The sequence below is a fragment of the Schistosoma haematobium genome, chromosome 4, assembly GCF_000699445.3.
Source record: "Schistosoma haematobium chromosome 4, whole genome shotgun sequence".
Taxonomy (NCBI): Eukaryota; Metazoa; Platyhelminthes; class Trematoda; order Strigeidida; family Schistosomatidae; genus Schistosoma; species Schistosoma haematobium.
In genome coordinates, this window is record NC_067199.1 from 31,858,556 (window position 1) to 31,883,955 (window position 25,400).

Consider the following 25,400-nt stretch of genomic DNA (forward strand, 5'->3'; position numbering starts at 1 on the left):
AATTATACTTTCATCATTCATTATATTTACCAGTCAGCTAGCTAGCTAGCTTGTTAAATAACATCTATTATAAGATAATTGACATTCTTATGCATCTATAATCATGTTACATCGATATTAAAATGTTTCAAAAAAATGAGTGCAATCTTCACATAATTTGTATCTTCTTGTCTATCATTTAAATGACGATTCGTGTATATATATATATATGTAGTGAGTAATTACACTGCTTAAGTGATGTCTTAATTATAGTACTGGTTATGAACCAATCAAATCAATAAGTGCAGGTAACACACATTTGATTAATGAATTCAAAGAATACAATCATTAGAATATGATGCAATCATTCCATTTACATAATTTCAAATGTGAGAATTTGTTTTAAATTGTCAGCATGATTTTTGTAAATTAAGTAACGAAGTTTGATCCATAATTGTGATAAAGTTGATAAATAATATTTATGTCTTATGAGTATAAAGTATACTAATTGACTGTTTAGTAGTCGTTTATATTATATCCTAACGGAATTCCTGGAATTCAGTTGCAATGTACCCACTAGTTTAAATGATCTACCATCACGTATGAAGAAAGGATCGATTGGAACATAGTTTTTTTTAGTGTAATCTATAATCTGTAAACTTCCGTTTATTTGAAATTGATGTTCATAGCTCTGTCTGTTTATTGATCAGTTGATGTTAAACTTCTGATCATGGAGATAATGAAAAAGGTAGATATCATTTATAACACTATGCGAAAATTCAGTTAGCTTTAGTGGCCTGATAAAAATACTTATTTCACAAAATTATTATTATCATAAGCATAACTGAATGGAAACACTAATTACTTCAAAGGTAACTAATATTGAGTATATACACAAATCAACTACAATTACATTTTTGTAATTCAACATTTTTTGTTAAGGCCTAGTAAGAAATATTCCAGATTACGCTGACAGACTATGGGATCTCGTGAAATAAAACAATTTCACATGCTAAGATGTTCAAGTGTCTAAGAATGAATATAACTAGAAAACAAAATAGTTTTCATTCAAATTGATGTAAAAGTAACGTAAACAAGTAATCAGTCGTTTACCAGGAGTTTTGTATTTACTTACAAACAATGCTGTACGAAATCATAAATTATATTACTAGCTGGAATGTTGAGAAAAAGCTTTAACATATTGTAGTTCTCTCCTTAGAAAGAAATTTCCTAACGAACCGTTATTGCTTATTTCGTAGGTTGCTTAACATTCATTGTATTATTGTTATCATTTATTTATTTATTTTAACACATAGATATTGGTACAAGGAGGCACCAAATACATATGCGCCAAACAAATCTCATTTGATTTGTGTGAGGGCTGTGATACTGCCTGGGTGCCCAAACCGAAGCAAGTCGTTTTCTTAGAGGGCCACACCCCGAGCCTTCGACCTGAAGGTCTGATCCACAAGGCAGTGGAGCATCGTAAGGAGATACAGTCCCATGGAAGCCGGTGACCAACAATTGGTTCATACGCCATTTGTTCCCTTAGGATACTGGAGCCCATGTGCAACATTGATTTGATTTGAAATCCGGTTAAAGCGCCAGACATTCGCTTTTCGTCCTCTCATTTTCGTAAACAACACCCCCGCCACGAGAAGGCAGTGAGTAGGACTTCCCTGGCAGAGGTTATATATGCGTGGTTGTGTTGAGAGCATTTCGAGAGGGAGAGTAGACTCTCCCGACTCTCAGCCGTACCGGGGCATTCGGGGGCAACATAATTTGTACTCTAACTGGGTTCTGAAAGTTTTATATTGCAATTTCTATTGTTGTTATGAGTTTATACACTCAAAAAAATAAAAAAATAGAAATACCTATCTGACATTCTCTGTTTTTTAATAGTCTCTTATCTGACATAAATTTTTTGTGTTATAATTATTTTTAATTGATATAGAATTTCTATGCACTCACCTAGATACGTACATTTGTTCCAATGAGATGATAAAATAAAAGCAGCTAATTATTTAAAAAATTAGTTGTTGAATGCAATGTCTTGTTGAATAATTGGTGATTGATATTAAGTAGTTTTAATCAATAATATAGTTTTAGACTTTTGATTATAGTTTGTTTTATAACAGCAGATTATATGGGTGTTTATCACAAGTAGTATGATAAACTCAATTGGTATTTTTTACTTGGATCTTCCCATTGATGTTTAGGACTTCAATTGATCGGTCTCTTATTGATAATATTGAGGCAATACGCACAGTATGCATATATTGTCAATAAGAGACTGATCAATTGAAGTCCTAAACATCAATGGGATGATACAAGTAAACAGTATCAAGTAAACTTAAACTTCACCACATTGCATAAACAAGTGGCTATCAGGAATCGGTAGCTAAGTGGATGACTCGATGATGTTTGAAGTGAACGGTACTGGTTTCGATTCTCAGAGTGAACATTAACTCTGAGATGCAGTTACATCCAACTAACGAGTCTCAAATAAGACGAAACGTGTGTTCTAGATTTCATTGCTAGCCACTATCCATCATTGCTTAGTATAATAAGCTATTTTAGACTTTGTTAAACATAATTAAAGAACATTTATATTGTGTACCTAAATCTATTTTTTTCTAAAAATACTTGTGTTATGGAAATGTCAAACACATACTAGAATAAAAAAGCAATCATAAGAATATGCAGCCATGTTTCTCACTTGTAAAAACTAACAATTAATATTTCATGTCAAATTCATTTATGTCAGCCCTTTTATACAAATGTTGGACTTTTATTTTGACTACAAAACATATCAACCGGCTAAATATTCCGGCAACTATATATATATATATATATATATATATATATATATATATATATATATATATGTCAAATTTTCCTTTATTTGCCTCGATTAGTTTTTGTTTCACAATAATCATTAATGCATTCTAATTTCCTCTGATTGCGAAATCTGGTTCAATTTGTTTATCATAGAAATAACACTAAATGTTAACCAATATATACAAGAATAAGATACTTTTTTCTATAATCATCAAATAAAATCACCACAAAATTAATTATAGCGTGACAAATATCTCATTTAAAACATACCTATAAACCATCATCCTTATGAATTATTTCTTTTTATTTGACTTTGCCAATCTATCACCATAGAAACGTTTTATCAAATGTACACAATATTTATTCATTTGTTACAACAAGTTTTTGTTTATTATTTGAATTTTATCTTTTTAAAAATCAGTGCGTATTTCTTGGCTGTCAGTTTAGTATCATTAAGCTGATATCTGCTATTGTGATTACTACCTTGTTCAATGCTGAATCATTCTATATTTTTGAGTAATATGTTTGATATAATTTATTGGTTTGTTGTATCCTCCCGTAATATATATCATAGCCTAATTAGTTCGCTGAGATAATAAACCTTTAATTGATGTAGCACGAGTCCGAAGTTAGCTCTTTCATTGTTGTATGATAGATATGCATACTCATAGTTAAATAGATGGTTGTGTGTATTGGTTACTTTTTTTATTATTTTTATTGTAATCATTAATGATCTGAATTGAGTAACCATTCAGAGAATCGGTATTCTTTTCATTAGTCAGGATAATCCTCGCTTATTTTCACAATTAATGACAATTACTCAGAGATTCTCAAATTTCACTGTATTATCTAAGTAAAACTATATTGTTTCTATTTATACGTTTGACTGAGTGAGAAAGAGTGAAAAAGGAGAGTTCTCCATGAAATGGGAAACACTCATTCCAGTACACTTAAGGTATAGATATAATGTTGTTGATTATTAGACTCACTTAACAAAACAAGTTGTACAGTAGAATTTTAGGTGTTATAATCTTTACCGTAGACTGTTTAACATGTCAATGGGGATATAGTTTCATACGCTAACGATTTTTATGTGGCGAATATTACCCGTGCTAGACAAGCACGGGTACAATGTTTTTGGTGTTTTTTTTACCAATCATCTATCTCCGTTATTCAGAATCTACATTAAACTTCATATTCATTAATTATAATAGGGTTTGGAAAAAGCGACAAATCCCAACCCCGGAAATTTCAACCCTCCTAAAACTACAGACAGATCGTCTACACATGCTCACGTCAATCAAATTTTCCTTAATCAACCTCCAAGTCCCAGTCTCCCAACATCATCAATAACCACATCTCAATCGCATTTGCACTCACCATCAACAGCATATTGGCCAGGAAATTCGTTCACTCCATCATCACCTAATCATAGTTTACACGCTTCACAAAAAACAAATTATCCGCTCTCATCATCTTCAGTAAGTGATAATAGTAATAACTTTAATGCAAACAATTTGTTATCATATGCTACAAAACCTCCTGCTTCTAATTGTTCATCAACACGTCTGTTGAATGGAAGTAATGGCAAAACTCAACTACCAGTTCACAAACAGATATCCACTAAATCATCCAATCACGTGTCTTTCAACCTACACAATTCTCAAGGTGAGTTTTTTGTTTTAAAAATGGCAATACAATATTTTCTACCAGTTACTGTATCACATGTGTCTTTTTTGCATATCGATGTTAATTATTACAAAGACGATGAGTTTCTATTTTATTAACTACTAACCGTCAGTTGCTTTGATAATTTCGGCTGAACATGCCTATCATATTTTGAAGTCGATTTTTTAAAATTTATCATATTAGTGTTACGTGTTATAGCTTCACACATGTATAATTAAACCGGTTGTTTTCAATGCCTTAAGTATTCAACAAGTTCATCAAGTCAAGGACTTACGACAGATTTTCTCATCGTTGGGTGAGTTAGTGACGTATTATCATCATAGCTAAATATTGTTTTGATCTCTTTTGTAATTACTCTCTTCATGTTAATCTCGTTTCTGAAACGTTATTGACAGAAATCTAAAGAAAATGACGGAAAATCTATTGATCATGATCTGAAGGATGAATCAATAAGTTTTCAATCGTCTAGTTAAGAACAATAAACTGATCAATTTCATAGACATTGCTTATGGTTAGATAGACATTAGTGTAGATTTGATTTGATTATTAAATGTTATATGCTCTTTGATAATTTAGATTATTAGCCTCAAGAAATCCAAACAAGTTTGCTAGACAAAAAATCGAAATTATTTACATTTCAATCACTGAATTTACTTCAAATATTATTTCCACAAATACTGCATGCTACCTTCTAATCCACAATATATTTGATTAGAAATTGATACTTCTTCATGAAAGGAGGTTAGGTATAAATTTACGACGGGATCTAAGATATTTGAGAAAGGTGTCTAGCTTTAAATGTATTCGCAACCATTTACCCATGAGACTACAACGACTATAATATGAATGAGGTTCAAAATGGATAATAGCTCGTAAATTTCTAATCCAAACCTTATGATTTGATAAAGCAGTTATATATAATTTGTTTCAGAAAGTTAAAATTATGGCACAAAATAGTCCTTCTAATCAAGTATGGAATTATTTTTGAACGTAAATTGTCAGGAATCTGATCTCCGAGTATTCAAGATCCGTATAGTTTTGTGTGGCAGCACTTATCAAGTTGCCAGTATCTGTAAACCATTTCTCCTCTCATAGGTTTGTGTATCTCTTTTTTAATAGTTTAATTCATGAGTCTATCTAAGCTAGGCCACCACTGAAAACCTAGAAGCATTGAATGGACTTTTCATCTCAGTGACTAGTTTCGAAATGAATTTCCTGGAGAAGCCGTGACCAGTGCAATCCAATCCATGTCGGGTATGAAGCAGTTATCCACTTCAGACAGTGGATAAAGGTTTGCGCAAGATCATGGATCGACTGAAGTTAGACATTAGCACCATTGGATGCTAGCTCGGTAGTCTAGAAGTTAAGAATTCGTACGTGAGACCAAAGGTTACTGGTTCGAGTCCCGTGTGTGGTATCGTGAATGCACACTGCTGAGGACTCCCATATTAGAATGAAACGGCCGTTCAATTTATCCAGGTTTCCAGTGGTTGTCTAGCTTAACTCAATTCATGAGTTCAACTTATAAAATTACTATTTTCTCCATAAATCCCCATCCTGATAATATCTCTTTTTTGATGTGATCAGTTTATTAGCATTATTAATTTCGCGATGTGTAAACATATCGTCCGAATAAATATTAACACGTGTGTAATTTACATCAACAATTTATAGTCAATGCCATACCTGTTCAACTTACTCTTTTATAGTGTGTAAACGGATATTACAAATCGATTGTTTACAAAGTATCTTGTGATACTTATAGAAAGATAATATTATTGTTATTATTATTTTTTCTTTTAAAAGTGTCATAATAATTTCAGATCATGCTGTTCCAAAAGGATACAATAATAGTTACATTTTTCTCCCCTCTCTCTCTCTCTCTGTATATATATATATATATATATATATATATATATATATATATATATATATAAATCGAGTCAATCCGCACAGGATGCACATATGCCAACAAGAGAGTGATCAATCGCAGTCTTGAATAACAATGGGAAGATACAAGTAAAACAACACCAAGTAAATATATATAAATGTATCCAGCTGAGTGTATAAAACCTATGTTATTGTTATCTATCTGCACAACTTTCAATAATAAGCGCGTTTCTGTCTTTCAAATTACTTTTATTCTCCTAAAAAATTTATTTGTTTAAAATTCTTCAAAAACCCTAATTACAAATGAATAAATATCCCATTGTAAATTGTTCGAAATATATTAGATAATATTTTTTGGGATTAGTCATTCCACAGGTCTTAATTTTAAGGCTTTCACAGTAGTAACATGTTGATCTATTTAGACTAGAATTAAAAAGAATTAAGATCATTTCTTTAAAGTAGTGAGCTTGTGAAGGTCAATCATTCAGATGTAAAATCTCACATCCAACTGACACCAATCATAAAGCCAATGAAAACTAAACAGATCTTCTATCCTAGCTTTAAACTACTCTGTGATAAACTTTACTTGTTATCCTGCAATGTAATTGCATTTGATGAATAACATTGGTTTTCGGTTCCTTCTTCAGTCATCACTCTCTTTTCCATGGAATTTTACGGTAAGAAGTGAATAGTTTTTGCAGCTCTACTTATGATAAAGGATCAATTTAAGCCTAAATTCAATAGCCAGTTAGTATATTATTATAACCTTAGGTTAAGAAGTGAACGTATTTAAATTTATACGAGTGATCAGAAAGTGTTAACCATTTTCCTTGATCGATTTGGTTTTTATGTTTGATGTGAAATATGATTGATCTCCTGAGTACATATTCAACTGAGAGTCGTAAAAACAGTTTGGATTTCAGTAGATAGTTCTTAAGAACTTCAAACTACTAAATAGTATCCTTTTGGTAAACACTATTTTAAAACAAAATATTTACACTTCGTACACATGTGAAAACTATTCTTAATTAGTAAAATCTATCTCATTGACTTAGGTATAAAACATATAGTATAGTTTAGACGGAAACTAACAAACCATTAAGTTAATACGGTATGCCGGAATTACTATTAAACTAATTAGCGGTATAGCACTATATGCTTTATTAGGTATAACAACTCACGAATCTTACTTAAGTTTTCAACCTGATAGCATTCACTACCAACGTTTATGTTTAAGAAGTTTGTAAACAGGTCATTGTGAATGTTATATTTGACTAGTTCTAAAATATTACCTCATTTTTATCGTAAACTGTATTCAACATTTAAGTGTGAAATAATAATAAGCCGAACAATTACCTGATAAGTTAACAAGAAAATATAACCTACAAACTGAGTTTTTACCTTGACTTGGTGTCATTTTTAGTTGTATCTTCCCATTGTTATTTAGGACTGCAATTGATCTGGCTTGTGTGGGTATATGTGCAAGTACATTCAGCTGACGAGTCCCAAATAGGACGAGACGCTCGTCCTGGATTCCACTGTTAGCCACTATTAGTCTTTGAGTTTTTTGACCTTTTGAAAAAAATATTTGTGTCGCTTACTTCTCTTTTTTGGTCACATTTTTTCCTAATTTTGTTATTAATCCATTTGTTTAAAATTTTGCTTTAGAGAAAAAAATACTACAAATCGTTGCCTAGACAATTTTGAATAAAATGGAGACGATTCAACTTTATTGATTTTATTTTTGGTAAAACTTTAATTATCAGAAAAATTAACACAACTAACAGTTTCAATGATTCTTTATGTCTATCATATACTTCCATAGGTCTACCTATTGTCTGGGTTTTCTATTAAGTCGCAAATCAAACTAAACATTGTATCAAATAGGAAACAATTTATTTTGAATAAAGGGATACTTTAGTGATTATATTATTTATGGTTTTGTTCAAATGAATTGTGAAAATATAAAACAAAAAGTATGAAAATGACTTGTCTGTACATTATAACTTCTTAGGATTGACTGATTGAAATGTAGATAATGACAAGGTCTTTCATTTCACCTGTACAGTCAATCCATGGATAATTTATAACTCACCAACTTAAGCTATGTCTTGTTTCAAGTTTTCATTCGAATTCGAACGGATTAAATGTTATACTTCGAAGTGAATGAAAAATGAGAATAATTCCTGAATTAAATTTTTAAAAAAAGATTATATCCACTGTCAACGTAACGGAAATCATACGGATTTTGTGTGAAAGTCTGTTTAATTTATCAAATGGTTCAGTTTAGGTAACGCAATACAAAATGTTATCATTCTGAACTATAAACATTTTTATCCTGATTATAGTTTCAATAAGGCCATCCTAGAAGTGTATCATATGACGAATATCTTAGGAACTCTTCAATAGTTGTAAACATCTTACTACATAGTTTGTTTCAGAACCTCAGTTTACTCCTTTCTTTGAACATCCAGAATAATTTGTAATAATCTCTAACTATGATAACTAAGCTCTAGTATTTACAAATTTCATCTGTCAGGAGTATGTAAATTTACCTTACATTTGGTAATCTATTTAAGATTAGTAGGCAATTTTCACCATAACAGTCATATTAGTATTATTAACATCCGAGTTTGGAAAATTAACTTTCTTAAATATCTCATTTTCTCATTATTAAACCATCCCATCAAAAACTATACATTTGATCTATTACCAGGTAATTTATTTACCAGGTTATCTGTGTTCTCACATTTTTTGATCGGGAAAAAACGCATGTATTCAAATATTTTTGTATTATTTTGATTGATAAACTTTTCCATAGAAGTTCATGGATGAATTCATTCTTTGTATCGTGTTACTTTTAAAGAATATTGTCCTATAAACTATTAATTCAGTTACGTATTTATCATTTATTATTACAGGATCTTCCCAATTTGTAGTTGATAAGCTTAAAGCGGAAAAAATATTCCCAAACTATTAGATATCAGGTGAATTATTGAAAAATCTAGGTTTTGTAATCAAAATTACATAATTTATTTATTCAATAAGAAACCCGGTGAAATATGGACACCAACATAGGCGTCATATTTAGATAAGAAAACATTATGAAGTTATTAAGAAGTTCTTATAACCAATAAATCTACGGCGACATACATTTAAAATACGTTTCTTTATAAGACTTATTTACGTCATAAGTCAACTTGGATTGGGAACAAACAAAAACTACTCTACAAAAAATGCATATCTCCAGTCACTTTCTTGTATAAGAACAGATTACTTGAATCATAGAAATAGTTATGATACACCATTAGATGATAACTTATCAGTGAAATTATTCTTCAAGTTGAATTTGTAACTTTTATACCAAATTATTTTCATTCACTACTCGTCTTTATTTAATTTAAAGTTATTTTTCTGGAAATTATTGCTTATGGTGATTTAAATTTTTTATTTACTTGGGACTATTTACTTATGAAATTAGTTACTGTATTTGAATTTGAGCCATACTTTCGGTGTAACAAATAGTGATGCAACCCGGCTCTCAGATAAACAGTCGTCGCATCACTATGTGAAGAGAAAATCTGAAAAGTGAATCAATTTAAACGAACTCTTTTTACTTGTAAATCATCATTCCTAGTAAATTAATATTAGGAAGTTAATGTGAGGTCTTGTTTTATCTTGAGTGGAAAATTTTAGAAAACCAGTGGGACATGACGTCAATTAAACATATTTATAGTCACTTGTCAAATTAAGAAGTTTTAATAGTTGAATTCACGATTCGATCTAAGCTAGACCACCATTGAAAACCCGGAAACGCTGAACGGCCGTTTCGTCTACCTCAGATAATGGATGAGAGGTTGCACAAGATCTTGGATCGATTGGAGTTAGATATTAACACCCTGGATGCCGTCTTACTGCTTTTTTATGTTAATTTGCAATTTGTGCATTAGAATTGGGAAGGAAAGTGTACTAAAAGACTCACGAAAATTGGAATTCAAGAGGGACAGACTATCATAGTACCACTCATGTTGTGCAATTAAGCTCAAGTTAATAGTATACGATTAGTACATTATTATCCATAACCAATTTAAATTGTTCAATATGGTTGGATGATCTCTATTCACGAAAATAATTCTCCATTCAGTCAGATGCTCCAGTCAAGGCACCAAACAAAATATGATGATTGATTAGACATCTTCTAGAAGTAATGATGAGATGCTAATATTGTTTAAAAATGTGGTCCCGTTTTTAATATTTTTCCCTTAATATAGATTCAGTGATGACCAAAATATACTTGCAATTGCAGTTTAATGCAGATTAGTATTATATATATGCTTAAATACATTAAATTTAAATATCCACAGGGCTCCGGAGCTTAGGATAGAGATTAATTGAGTCTTTTGGGCTTAGATTCAGCATCCTGCGTTAGGACACAGTGTCGGAAATTCAGTTAATGTAGCCAACTTGAAACACCGACTTTGGTCGCTTAGACGTCTTACGAATTTTGTTCCAGTGAATTCCACCACGTGCATCAGTTACCAACGCTGGGAACGGTTAGAAAAAACAGAAAAGTGGCCAGTGCACGACATGGCATCGTGGTGTGAAACGAAGCCATACAGGGCTGGCTTCTGCTGGTCTTTCACGGCTTCCTGGTTGTGGTCCTACAGATGGTACAATACAGTGACTTGAAATGTCATCAGATATGTCTCAGAATAAAAGCCAGTGGTGATCCTGCTGTAGCATTCTTTTACTTTCCACATAAAAGTGGACATAACTTCTTTAACCAAAATAGTTCTTTCTGTTTGTATTTTTCCTAACTGAACTGTTTCTCCCTTTATTATTATTATTTCACTCTTATACAATCACTTCTTTTCATTGTTACTATACTCACCCCGTATTATTTATCCATTCTCAACCTTACTGTTATTATGTGATGCATATGTATTTGGTTTCTCTTTTTACGAATGTGTATGTGTTCAAATAAAGAAATAAATGGGCTTATAACCGCTGATTATCAACTAGTATTAAATACCTACTTTAACTTAGACGAAAGACTCTTTAACAACGTTTATCAATGAACTGTGGTTAATATCTATCCATAGGTGAAAAGTATTTACGAATATTATTTAATTCATTTAATTTATTTTGCTAACTTAAAAGTTTTTCCGTTGGGAAATGTTTTAGCTAATCAAAGCACTGTACCAGAGTTTACATTCTTTTTTCTATTCTAACAAAATTACATTAGACATGAAAATAACCTTTCTTCTCTTTCAATACGTCTGTTTCCTTTTTTTCTTCAATTTATCAACATTTTTTTCATGACACTTACATCAGAAATACAATCAATAGCGTAGAAGATCGAAAAAAACCCAACGAACATGCTAAATTCTTGAAAACAAACTTTTACATTATTCATCGATTGTTATATACTCTACGACTAACTATATATACATACATCTCCATATATATATCCTTAAATGTTTGTATGCCATTTCGAACCATGCAATTGATTTACGATAATGAATGTTAGACATGGAACTATTTTATCTGTCATTTTATATTCTTCGCCTACTTTTAACATTTAAGAATGAATAATTATGCACTAGGATCGAATGAATACAGGAATCATTTCACTGCATTTATAACCAATAAACAAATAATGAACTAAAGTTATGTATTTTTGTGTGTTCACTTCAATATGATGTTGAATATATAAGAGTACTATTAAATTCTCTCATTAAACGGAAGAAATTTTCAATAGTTATTAGAATATCTGGAGATAATGTTAAATACACTTAAATAAGTCAATGATAAATTTAATTTTATGCATTCCAAATAACTTTGTATGTATAGTTTCTCTGTCGGTTAAAGTTTTAAAATGCTATATCATTCATTTCAATTGTTTTCGTCGTTATATTGTTAATTATAACTAGAAATGTAGTGTATGATTCTTGACTTAGACCCATTTATATTTTGTATGTTTTAAAAACGTGATCTCGCTAATTACTAAAGTAAAAATGAAAATGATGTACTGTTTAGCTTATATTTGTTGACATTCATAAGGAAGTGCTGTTTTGAAACTTAAAATTCGATCCTCTTAAAAAGTGTTTTTGGGTTTTCTTGCTAAGGTAACGGTTAATTTATAGTTGTGGTGTTGAAGAAGTTTCATAATACTTACTGTGAAATTCCTATACCACATGTTATATTTGGTTTGGTGTAAAGTCAACTTCATATCGATCTTATTCCTTGTCAAACTCTCTTAGCTAAAATACTAGTGCTAAAAAGACCTCAAAATTCATATGTTTGTATGTTAAATATTTTCCATGGGTAATAATCCATATATCTATCAAGTACTTTTATTTCTACCTCATAAGCTTTTTTTAGTGTATTAGTTACGAGTTTTCTAGAGTTACGTAATATACATTGAAATTTTGCATCTTGAGGAAACAGTAAAACATTTTCTGCAAATGACCAGTTCTCCCTTTTTCTTAATCCATGCTTTGCGTCATATACAACATATAATAGGTTAACATAATTCGTGGAGTAACTGTTCTATCCCTACCACCTTTTGATAAATGAATACTTTAATCGTATGGGCAAAACATTGGATTATCAGTAAATTGTGTTATATCATGAGACACTAATCAATATCAAGTGGTAAAGTTGCCAATGAGAATTCTGATAATAATCTTTTCTATTCCGCGTCTACTATTTTTTAGGTAGCCTAGTGTTGTGCAGTTAACCAATTTTATGTCTGATTACCTCTGACTCAAGCGAAATTCTTTTAAGCTCACTATACTCAAACCTTTCTCTATTCCTTGCCTTGAGTCTAAAAAAATGTCAGTAACCAGCTTGTATTATATCATATTTCAAGTACGTGGGTTTGTCACGATTATGCATAAACAAGTCAAAAATAACTATGAATGGCGTAGTCTGTAAATAATTAATTGGTAGTTAATTAAGGATGATAAGCATAACTAATAAATAATGGATCAAACGAAAGCTTATAATTAATGAAATGTATAAAAGTAGTAGTTCAGTTACATAGTAATTATACTTCAATAATTTAAATAATTATACTACGAAAAACCGTTCCAAAAGTTCCAACTTTTACAGTATTTATCCCGTTATAACAAATTCCGTAGACATATTTGTGAGCTATTATTAATAATCAACTATTGTGTTGTAATCATAATCATTACCAATAATTATTGATGATTAGATTCTACCAAACTCTCATCTCAAATAAGTTAGTTTAAAATATAATTAGTATACTATCAAATTTGTACTTAGTAACCGCCTTTTCTCACACCATACAGTTATTAAAATTATTTCTTCTAAAACTAATCAGCCACACTGAACAACTATGCTGTTAATTATCTGTTAGTTTTAAATTCCCATTGGAAATTAATACTATGGCAAAATTTTGAGGATACGGTTAGGCCTCAAAATAACCGAACCTGAATTCTGAGCAAAATTTATATTGATTACAATTGCTGAGACAATTTTGGGACTACTTAATATGTAAGAAATGATACTTTCCAAATTTTTATATGGTTAAAACAGAAAACGGCTAAAATATAATTAATACTGTATGCATTACATTACGTAAGCCATTTAATATAAAAATTATTTGTCTCTTCAAATAAATAAAGTGTTATATTGGTTAATTAATGAATGGGCCAAGTAAGCATTAAGTTCACATTGTAACCTCCGTATCAACCTAAATTTAACATAATTGATTGCTCTGAAGAATTCGCAATTGATTTGTTAATATTATTTCGAAAGAACTTTTCCTAATCATCCACTTATAATATCCCACAAATACTTGTACTAGACACATTATTATAAAGTGTTCCCATTTCACATGACGTTTATACATTCTAATGCATTTCAGAGTGTGAACAAGGAAAAAGGAATGCATTATTCACTATGTTGTTTCATTCGTGCATTTTACTGACTTCAGCATGACTATATATTGTGATGTTCATACAAAAGCAATTGAATATACTGTGGGATTTGTAGACATGAATAATAAGCTAATACAATTTCGGAGCGAAAGATTTCATTCAATAATTTAGAAAGTTTAACAACTGTGGCTATCAGATATTAGTAGAAACTTGCCATTTGATTAACCTGTCACCCTACACCATAAATAAATTCAAAGTTATTTACTTGATGATAACACATATTATAAATGTGCTATGTGGAATTACAGATTTTTAGTGTAAAAAATAATTGGACATAATAATTTAAAAGATGCCTCTTTTAAGCCTAAAAATAATCTTTCGCGTAAAGTAGAAAGCAATTCAAAAATTTATTGGATATTAAGCTTTAATCGAATATTTTCTAAATAATCAGTAAAGTAGAACCCTTGACGTAAATTTCATCTTATCTGGGGATTGTCAGTTGAATATACCTAAATCCCAGTGTTCATGTTCTCGCCAAAACACAATCTTAGTATCTTCCACTTTGAATACTTAACTAGTTACCTCTTGAGCTACTGAGTTCATATAACAGTATGTAATGTCAACAATGGGAAGATATAAACGGCGAGACTATAATTTATGGACGAACCAGTCAGGTATAAGATAACAGGCCTCAAATTTTAGCGTGAAATTCACTCATCCACTTGGCTAAATAGAGTTCTGACATTACAGTTGATGTCAGTTCATGATGGAAACCCTAACTTTTACCATCAAGTGTAAATCATAATTCCAATTTCTCACATTGGTTTATAACCCTCATTTGGTCCTAGTTATTAGGTGGACATTCTCAAGGTCACTTTAGCATCGTTCAAAGGTCGTCCATAAATTATAGTCTCACCGTCCCGATGATTTTCACTGAATTCATAAATTCATGAAGAAGTTCTATTTATTAGCCAAAGTAATTAGACAGTTCATTGGTATAATTCATCATTTAAATTTAGATTTTCTGAAAGACACTATTTGCATTGCAATTAAATTTGTGATGAGTCACTGTTGAATATTATTTATTTATATGTCAGTAAAGTTTTGGTTCAAATCAAAATCTTTAATCTTGTTTTGTTTTCATGTTAACTAAAATAATAATTTTTCTAAAGTCTTCACTTGGAAATGTTTTTTTTCTAAATAAGGGAGTTGGCAAATGATGCTTCCTCTCCTAATTCTGTTGACATATATATATATATATATATATATATATATATATATCAGATAGTAAATCAATAGATCGGAATACAGTTGTCATATCTTCAGTATCAATCGATCGTAGCATAACAGTAATTTCTATCCAATCAGTTGGTCATAATCAACTTAAAGCCTGGTATTTATGTGTATTCGTTTAAGCAGAAAAAGATGTTATTAACAATATGAATATAGGATGAATCGGAATAATGTGACAGCAGTGATAATAAGACGGACTAAACATTAAAAATTGGAGACGAGTGATGGCTAGCAGTAGAATTTAGAACGCACATTTCGTCCTATGTTGGACTTGTCAACTCCAGGTACCGACACTCCAAATTTGATGTTTACTCCTAGACACGAATCCAGTACCGTTCAACAGATGTAGGTACATTCAATTAACGAGACCCAAACAGTGCGAAATGTGCTCCCTGAAACTTAATGCTAATCACCACCCATCTCTGACCAAGATGCTTGCGACTTAATGGCAACATCGAGGAAATCCGCACGGAATGCATATATGTCAAAAGAGAAGGATCAATTTCAGTCCTAAACATCAATGGGAATATTCAAGCAAGTGACACACACTTAAACTAAGAAATGGGTTCAACAAAGAATTAAAGGTTGTATTTGAATTAATACCAGAGCATGTATCTATCGTTAACGACTGACCCCATAACTAACGAATTTCAACTAGAAATTTGTGAAATTCACCACTTACTTGTATACATTTATGACATACCAGGATAGTTTATGGAAATTTGTGTAATTTCAAGACAAATTTCATGAAGAATAGATATTAGTTTAGAGAACTATTATAAAGCAGTGAACCTGGCTTATTATCCACTGTAAATTACATAATAAATACTAATTTTAAAATATCTAATCAGTGAGAAAATTTTACTTGCCAACCAAATGTTCATGCTACTATTAATTACGCGTACTACTGTCGTCATATATCGTTCGGTAAGTAAAGTCGCCTATTTTGATCTGACTAATTGAAATCATTTTTTTGCAGTTATTTTATTCCAGATGTCAATGACTTCAATAGTTCATTGTTGATTAGTATTTTATTGGAAACAAATAATCATCGTTAACTAGTCATGTTGTAACCGGATTTCGAGCCGTCAGTTATTTTCATTGTTTCTAAAACATTTCCAGTTTTTAATCATAAATCCTAAAACAAAACTATCACTTCAGCGGATATTAATTTATAAGTTCGCTTGTAGCACATTGAAGATCGATTATTAGAAAATTAATTCATAGAACGAATTCATCAGAATTCGTAAAACCTATTTAAAAAAACGTTCACAACAATTAAATTACTAATGAAGCAAAAACGTTCATGGTCACTGTGACTATACTGAAGTATATGCAAATTGGTATGATGAATTGTTCCCATCACTCGTCCCGTGAGCGGGATCGTGGATGCGCACGGCTAAGGGGTCCCACGATAAGACAAAACGGCTGTCCAGTGGTTCCAGGTTTTCAATGGTGGTCTAACATCAATCGGTTTGTGATCTCAATTAAAAACGTAATAATCTTCTCAACTCCATACTGATTATTACCATGTGCTCACTAGTGACTAGCTTCGTGAGGGAATTCTCGGAGTTCTAGTGAGAAGCTGTGACCAGTGGAGCTAATCCGTGTCGGGCAGAGACAGGTATCTACCTCAGTACAATGAAAGATGGCCGCACAATTTCGTGAATTAGCTGAGGTTAGACATCAACACCGTTAGATGCTGTCTCAATGGTCTAGAGGTTAAGCGTTAGCGCACGAGACCAAAGGCTCTGGGTTCTAATCGCGTAAGCGGGATGTGGATGCGCACTGCTAAGGTATCCAACGATAGGACAAAACGGTCGTCCAGTGTTTCCAGGTTTTCAATGGTGGTTTAACATCAATCGGTTTATGATCACAAGCAAAAACAAATTCAGTCATTTGTAACATGAAAATTAAGTAATCTATCATCTCTACATTTCTGCTATGATAATTCAACATTAATTTTAAACCTCACACTCGTAATAAATATTTAAATGAATAAAAATATTAGTTTTTACTTATAAAAAATACAAATTTATTTTTCACTTCAATTTGTCAAAACTAAACAGAAATTTATTTGAAAGTTAATGAACCATTTGCTTGTAAAAAGTTAATCTAGTGAGCCACTTAGTCACAATTTAATAAATTAGATTTTTCATCCCCACGACGTATGTTATTTTTTCAATTCGATATATTTCTGTAAAATTATAAACTACGATAAAATAAGTATTCAGTATTCTATATCTTCTATTGTCTATTCATTTGACACCAATAATTGGTGTTTTCAGGAAAGTATTTATTGCGATAGTGGAGAAGATTTGTAGCTCAGATGGAGTGTGACTTGGTCGACCAAACCATCCACCTTGGACAACAAAACTCCACCGAAATTATTTATTTCCCGTTTATGATAAATTACTAAGTTTATGGGTTTTTAATGATTGTTTTAAAATATCCTTTTATTAATATGATGGACAGCATAATAAAGAAGAGTTGCCATTATTCTACGATGATTGATTCTTGATTTATATCATTTGAGACCATTAAAACTAACAAAATTCTTAATCAATATTCATAAACATGCTGGGTTTTTTATTTCATGAAGATATACATATGTGTTAGTTTAGATCACACATAACAGTGACATAAAAATATTACATCATAAAGTTCATTCTGTAGGCGTAGGTAAACAACTATTATTAATATAATTGTGGATGAAACTAAGTTGTATATACAGTTCACTGTGATATAACTTGCACTGTCATAATCACTATTATAAGGAGCAGTATATATTGGTTACTGAAACTATCCTGAAGTGCATTGTTTTATAATTGGTAATAATGTAAAAATAGCTGAGGTACTGAATTCCATATACACAAAATAGATATACACAAATGTATTCGTTAGGGCATTATAAAATTGGTTTTATATATTCATACATTAATTGTTTTTCATCTATAAAACTTTGTTTACTCATTAATACTTCATCTTGACAGAATATTTATTAAATATATTTCATTAAAGAATATCCTTTTATTACAATACAATATCCTCAAAAACATATCGAATTAAGATGTGACGTCACTTATGTTTAGGTTAACTTCTAGATATTTTTAACCTCTGTTTAGAGTTATTGTTTCTAGTCTTGATAACAAATGTAAAATTTTAACGTTTTACATTTAAGAGTTTGTACTTTCTCTTCATTGAGATTCAAAATGGAATTCAGCAATATTTTGATACCAATATGATTGTGAATTTCACGATTAATAACAAGTTGTACCCAGTTGACGATCCCTAGCTGTAAGATAGAGAGAGTCTAGGATTAAATTGCTATATACAATATAAAATATTAGTGATTTTGACACTTAAATACATTTTACTTATATCAATTACACACATACTTCTGAGATTCTATACAAATAATTTTTTACCCATTGAAAAGTAAACATTTTATGTTGTCATGAAGTGCTGTGTACATTAGTGTTATTCATATCAGACATTAATTTATGGGTATCTACAGATCATATAAACAATATTTTAACAAGTCCTTTCCAGTGTTTAGTTTACATAACTTTCATAAATAGATGTTTAAAAAAGTAGAAATCATGATAGCTATTAATGGTCTAGGCTTAATGAACAGGATACTTTTTTCAAGACAGTAAATATTCAATATACCAGTGTAATTAGTTCACAAGTATAAATATTAAAGTTGCTTACCTAACAACCACTTTTTTATCTGATGTTTTAAATACTTTACTAAACGTTTTATTCATTCATCCATTAGAGAATTTATTAAAGTCACACACTTAGTATTTATCCAAAAAAGTGCTTAGGTATCTGTAAGGAAATAAAGTGATTTATTTTCACTGTTTTTCTTTATCTTTGACTAATATCAATTTGAATTTTTTATCTAACTTGGTGAAAAATACGAAGGCAAAACAACAAATTTTACTCTGTATTGTTTGTTTGGATACAAGTAAATGCAGCTGACGAGTCTCAAAGAGGACAAAACGTGCGTTCTGAATTCTACTGCCAGTCACCAACCATCTTTGCTTATAAATTTTTACTCTCTTTATTACTTGTCTACTTCATCGTTTACTTTATATACATTACCCATTCATTCATAACATCAGTATTACATAGGACTGTTTTTTTCTCACAAGTACCCGAGATTTATTAATATTTTATCTTAAAACTTTTATTTTTCTAATGTTTAAACTATAAACTTTATGTACAAAGCATCAAATAAGATGTTTAGGGATATACATACGAGATATTGTTTTTTTGAATAAGATTCATATGACTTTTACTAAGGTGTACTATTGACATTTTCGTTGTATTTTCTATTTTGTTTCGATTTTTTTATTCTAAATTTCTTTAAGAATAAGAAAGTTATAGTAGTCACATCTATTCATAAAATCTAGATAAGAGGGAATGAAAACGAAGGGAAAAAAGAAACGAAAAATGATGAGTCTGTCTTATTCATTGTATGTTTATTTTTCTTATGGTCCTTATGATTCTTCTCATTTTGTTTATACTTGAAATAATTTCAAAGTTGAAAATAGTTTTTTTAAAATAAAAAATTGTGTATTTTACATTTAATTGAAAAACAAAATGAAGGAGAATTCTTCCATAAATAAGATGATAATTGATATTATGAATTAAGCATAGTTAATTAACCTTTCGGTTTCCTTGGATATAAGCCATGTATCAAAAAAAAGAAAAAGAAAACCAAGCATATTGATTTGATATTTCAAAAAAAATAAACGACAATTATCATTTCTAATATTAGAGAGAGAAATTACCTATTTGTTTTTCATGTTGGTTATAATAAAATACAATTAGAAGTGAAAAAACAAACAAACAAATAAATCAATACATCGGTATAAAGAAAATATAAGATTATTTTTCGGTATTTATCATTGTACTCTATGAAAACAAAAACAAACATTTTAATTTTCTATTGAAATTATGAGTCAATTGAAGCTGGGACACCATGGAAAACCTGAAAGCACTGGATGACCGTTTCGTCTTAGTATGGGACTCCTCAACAGTGAACATCCGAGATCCTGCACCCCGCGAGATTCGAACCCAGGATCTGTCAGCCGTGACCAGTGGAGCTAATCCGTGTCGGGTAGAAACAGGTGTCTACCTCAGTGCAATGGAAGATGGTCGCTCAATTTCGTGGATTCGTTGAGGTTAAACACGAACACCGTTGGATGCCAGATCAGTAGTCTAGTTGGTTAAGCGCCTGGCGCGAGACTGATGGGTCTTGGGTTCGAACCTCGCCAGGTGGGGTTGTGGATACGCATCACTGAGGAGTCCCACAATAGGATGAAACAGCCGTCCAATGGTCGCAAGATTTCCATGGTTGTCTAGCTTTAATTGACTCATGATTTCAATCAAAAACTTAACAATCTCCACAACACCTAAACTGATTTTAATTTTTAATTAATTTTAATGAATAACATAAACAATCTAAAACATTGAATCATGTCTACAAACTCCATGTTAATGAACTTGTAATTTTAATTATTGTTATTTTTTGTTACTTAATGAAATTATCAGTAATAATATTTCTATAATTGAGACCATGAGTCAGTTGAAGCTAGACCATGTGTCACTCAACTTCGTAGTTTAGTTAAAGTTAGACATTAACACCGTTGGATGTCGGTCAGCTCAGTGATCTACTGGTTGAGCGATCGCGCGCAAGACTGATAGATTCTGGGTTCGAATATCGCGGGGTGATGACGTGAACGTGCACTGCTGAGGAGTCTCACAATAAGACAAAACGGTCGTCTAGTGTTTTCAGGTGTTCAAGCTTCAACTGACTCATGATCTCGACTATTGAAATTATTATAATATCCACGAAAATCTCTTCTGATAATAATATTTTTGTGTAATATGTCCAATAAATGGAATTATTCACATGTTTGGATTTTAAACAACGAATTAAATTATCAATATCAATGTGAATATTATTTCATTTGATATTTTGTTTAGACTGAAATACGATCTTGAAAAAAAAAATTGTTAATAATCCTGGTATATTGAAGTGAGAAAAAAAAATAAAGTTCCTGTCTTCATGTATGATTATTTTATTCATATTAATGTTTATCTTATAACAGTCAATGAACTAAATCATGGAACATATAAATTTCTATGAAACCAGACTAATGAATAGTTGATCATTTATGTTAATATTCTCTAAATGTTTTAACTATACTACGATTAAGTAGCTTAAGTTAGGAGTATTTTCAAAATATACAAGTATTATGTCAAATTTTCCTATATTCATCAATTGAGAAGAATTTATGTAAGTTTGGTATAATCTGTCGGTTGATCGTGATCATTTCAAATAAAATATTATGTTACTATCATGTTATTATTCATTGGTGTATTTAAATAAACTACCTTTGCTCATTCAATCATTCAATAGTTGGAAAATTGTAAATTTTATTGTGTGTTTTTTCATTATTGATTGATTGAAACTAATTAGTCTTGTTGATGAACCATATTTTAAAATTATCTAATTAGTAAATCATTGTTTGTATTGTATTTTCTGAGTTTACTGTTTTAACTGTGACGTTTTGATTATTATTGTGCATGATATCATCACTGCTTACTTCAATTAGAAGTCGGTTGTTTATCAAGAGAGTTCATGTAACTGTTTTTTTCTAGTAGTATAAACAACCATTGTTGTTATACTATACATTTATTCGTTTAGTATCTTTTTATGGAATCAGATCTCTACTGGATTCGGCATTAACCATTGATCTGTATCATTCACAGAATAAAACGTTACATGTATTTATGTTTGTACAAATTCATTTAAACTAACAAAGTTAGTGAATCAAAAAACGTAAAGAGTTACTTAGTATTAGGCAAATAAAAATAAGTATGTATTAAATGGACGTAGCTTGTGATATGTTATTTATATCATGTAATAAGTGATATCTAATCCAAGTTAACTATTCGATTCAGTAAACGATAAAATAAAGTTTGATTTGCAAACATAAATATACAATAATGGTATTAATAGCTTGTTAGGGTGATAACTAATGAAATGAGAACAAGGAGTGGTCTCAGTAGTAGTGTACTTTATGAACAACAATCAATGTGTTATCTGGACAGTTTGTCAGGAAATTCCACGACCGTAAACATTAAACGAGATTATAAAGAAATTTAATTCATGGCGGAAATTATTTGCAAATGAAGTCTATTTTACCATCTTCACAACCTAACTAGCTACAGAATGTGTGTTGAACGATAACAGGAGTTGAATTCATGGTCAGACAAAAGGCACTTGATTCCTTAGTTTATGTCGAGAAACAATAATGAAAAGTTGGAAGTGTTTTGCTTTCTTTAAAAAAAATTAGATTTTAAAATACATCTAAAGGTAAAGACAACGGAACAATCTTTGGAAGGATGCGCTATGGTTTAGGTGTGAGATTTATTGTGCAGCAACCAAATGTTTTTTAGTGGTATACAATTAAAGTATAAACTAAATGTCTCATATGACTGATTCTTTTTACGTAATTTATATCATAGATTGATCTTAGATAACCGTTTAAAACCAGAGAGCACTGGACACTTATTCACTGCTAACGTGAGACTTGTTAGTAGTGAACATCTTCAACCTTACCAGAGATGAGATGCAGGACCCAAGACTGAATCAATCAATTAATGTAGCCTTTTTTATTAATTATATATTCAAATGGTCAGCATAATTAAAACTTCAAATGTTCATTGATTATTCAGTTTTTAATGTACATATGTGATCATGAAAATTTTTCAAGACATATTATCGTTTCAAAACTAATTTACCTGGGTTATCACAAGTGGATGGGGTTTATGTTATTTTCAAATAATATTATGTCCCTTTCTTATATGTTAATTATTATTTTATAAGAATATAATCGTTCTAAACAGATGATGGTGGCTAGCAGTGAAATTCAGAACGCGAGTTTCGTTCTATTTGGGACTCGTCAGTTGGATGTGCCTGCATCCCAAAGTTGATGTACGCACTTGATAAACTATGAGATATGTTCACAACAATCTGAAATAGTTAATACTTGTTGTGACATGTTATAAGTGCTTATGTTAGTTGACAGATATTTCTTGATCATATCCATCGTTGTCATTGACTGATTTTTACTAACTTCGTATTTTCATCGACTGACACCCATAGAATGTAATTCAAAAACATTAGAGAATAGAATTCTATTCAGTTTCCGATTAAGTGACTCAATATAGCATGAAATTTTCAATACAAGTCATATGATATCTTGTTCAGATAAATTCAACATTACGGTTATTCTTCCCTGGATAATAACGGATGGGAATCGTTTTCTGTAGTAGTACTACTGTTTTTATTTTCCAGTTTTGAAAGAGTGCTTAGTAAACCTTTTATTGTTTTAATATGTGGTACTTTTTAATGTAATGAAATTGCTTATTTTACAAAAAGCAAGCATTCAGTTGGTGGAGGTCATATAGTACACTTTGAAATTATTCAACTTATGGTGAATAACACAGTACAGATATTATGTTCTTATTTTTTGGTCAAACATTTTGTTTTGCTCATAAGTCGTAAACTGAAGCACGTGAAAATAAGCTCCGTTTTTTAAATAGAGCTAATTAGTACTTACAAACTAAGTATCTTTGGTGTTAAGTTATTTTTATTAGCTCATGTTTACAAATCTACTTTACTCTACTCAAAATATCGTTACATGAACACCATAATTAAGACCGAAGCTAAACTGAATTTAAAATATTAAAGTTGGACTATTTTCTGTAATATTTAGACGAAATGACACTAAATAATTAATGAAAACGAATTCTTTGTTTGAATTTATGATAACGAGCAAGTACACTACGAATAACAACCGATTGATTACTAAATAGTGACCACTGATATATTTGTATAGATCGTTAGTGTTCTTCGTACTCCATCTTACTTTCATTGTAGTTTCTCCTTGGTTCGAATCCACTATGGGAGATTATTTTGACCAAAACTTCCAGTAAACCTCGTTCACAAATGACAACTATCAAAAAACATCGTTCCAAGATTTTTTGCCAACCACTTCCACCGCCTTACAGGTACTCTTCATGTAAGTAGTCAAACAGTAATTAACTGCCGCAATTAGATTCTTCATATGAAACCAGTAAATCTTAAGGCGAAGTGAAAAATTATCAATGTACATTTAATTTAAAGGTTTTGTCAGATTATTTATTAATAATGAATTACTATTAAATTAATAATACCTTTTCATAAACAGTATTTCTAATAATTCACTATTGTTTCTCTTTTCTTTTTATTTCCCGTTAGAAGCTACAGCTGAACATGATTTGAGTAGTCTCCTTAGAGAACTTGAAGTGGTTGAAGAGAAAATGAAAGAATTAGAACAGGAAAATAATCAATTCACTCGAGTAAGGAATAATATACTTTTTTTGGCTTTATCGTTCTTAGATAGTTATTTAGTTATTGAATGTTATATGAATAAATGTCAAACTATTACCAAGAATCAGGACATATTATTAGTAATTATCGAATATCTAATTTCACTAGGTACCTCAATATATTGTAGCTTCAAAATTCATTTCATTAATTTATTTGTGGTACAGAGCGTTGATAGACAAATAACTAAGCCTAAATTAATACAACATTGAAAAATATGAAGAATAAGTTATAGTATATAACAAATCACTCGACAATGGAATATTCATGACTGATATTTTGCTAAAACCAAGTATTTAAAGTTTATCTCTGAAGGTTTACTTTAACTGACAGCTAAAACCGTT

At 30.5% G+C, this 25,400-nt stretch overlaps 1 protein-coding gene across 2 annotated transcripts in view; it reads left to right on the plus strand.

Annotated features, from left to right (window-relative positions):
* Positions 1-25,400, plus strand: part of MS3_00007860 (uncharacterized protein) — a 77,182-nt gene that overhangs the window by 20,859 nt on the left and 30,923 nt on the right. Inside the window, exons 3-4 of one of the 2 annotated variants that reach the window (XM_051216208.1) lie at positions 4,035-4,488; positions 24,928-25,028. In XM_051216208.1, the coding sequence (XP_051066774.1) occupies positions 4,035-4,488; positions 24,928-25,028 (555 nt within the window). Of the gene's footprint in view, positions 1-4,034; positions 4,489-23,560; positions 24,710-24,927; positions 25,029-25,400 lie in introns of those variants that run through there. The other variant, XM_051216209.1, reaches the window with a different exon arrangement.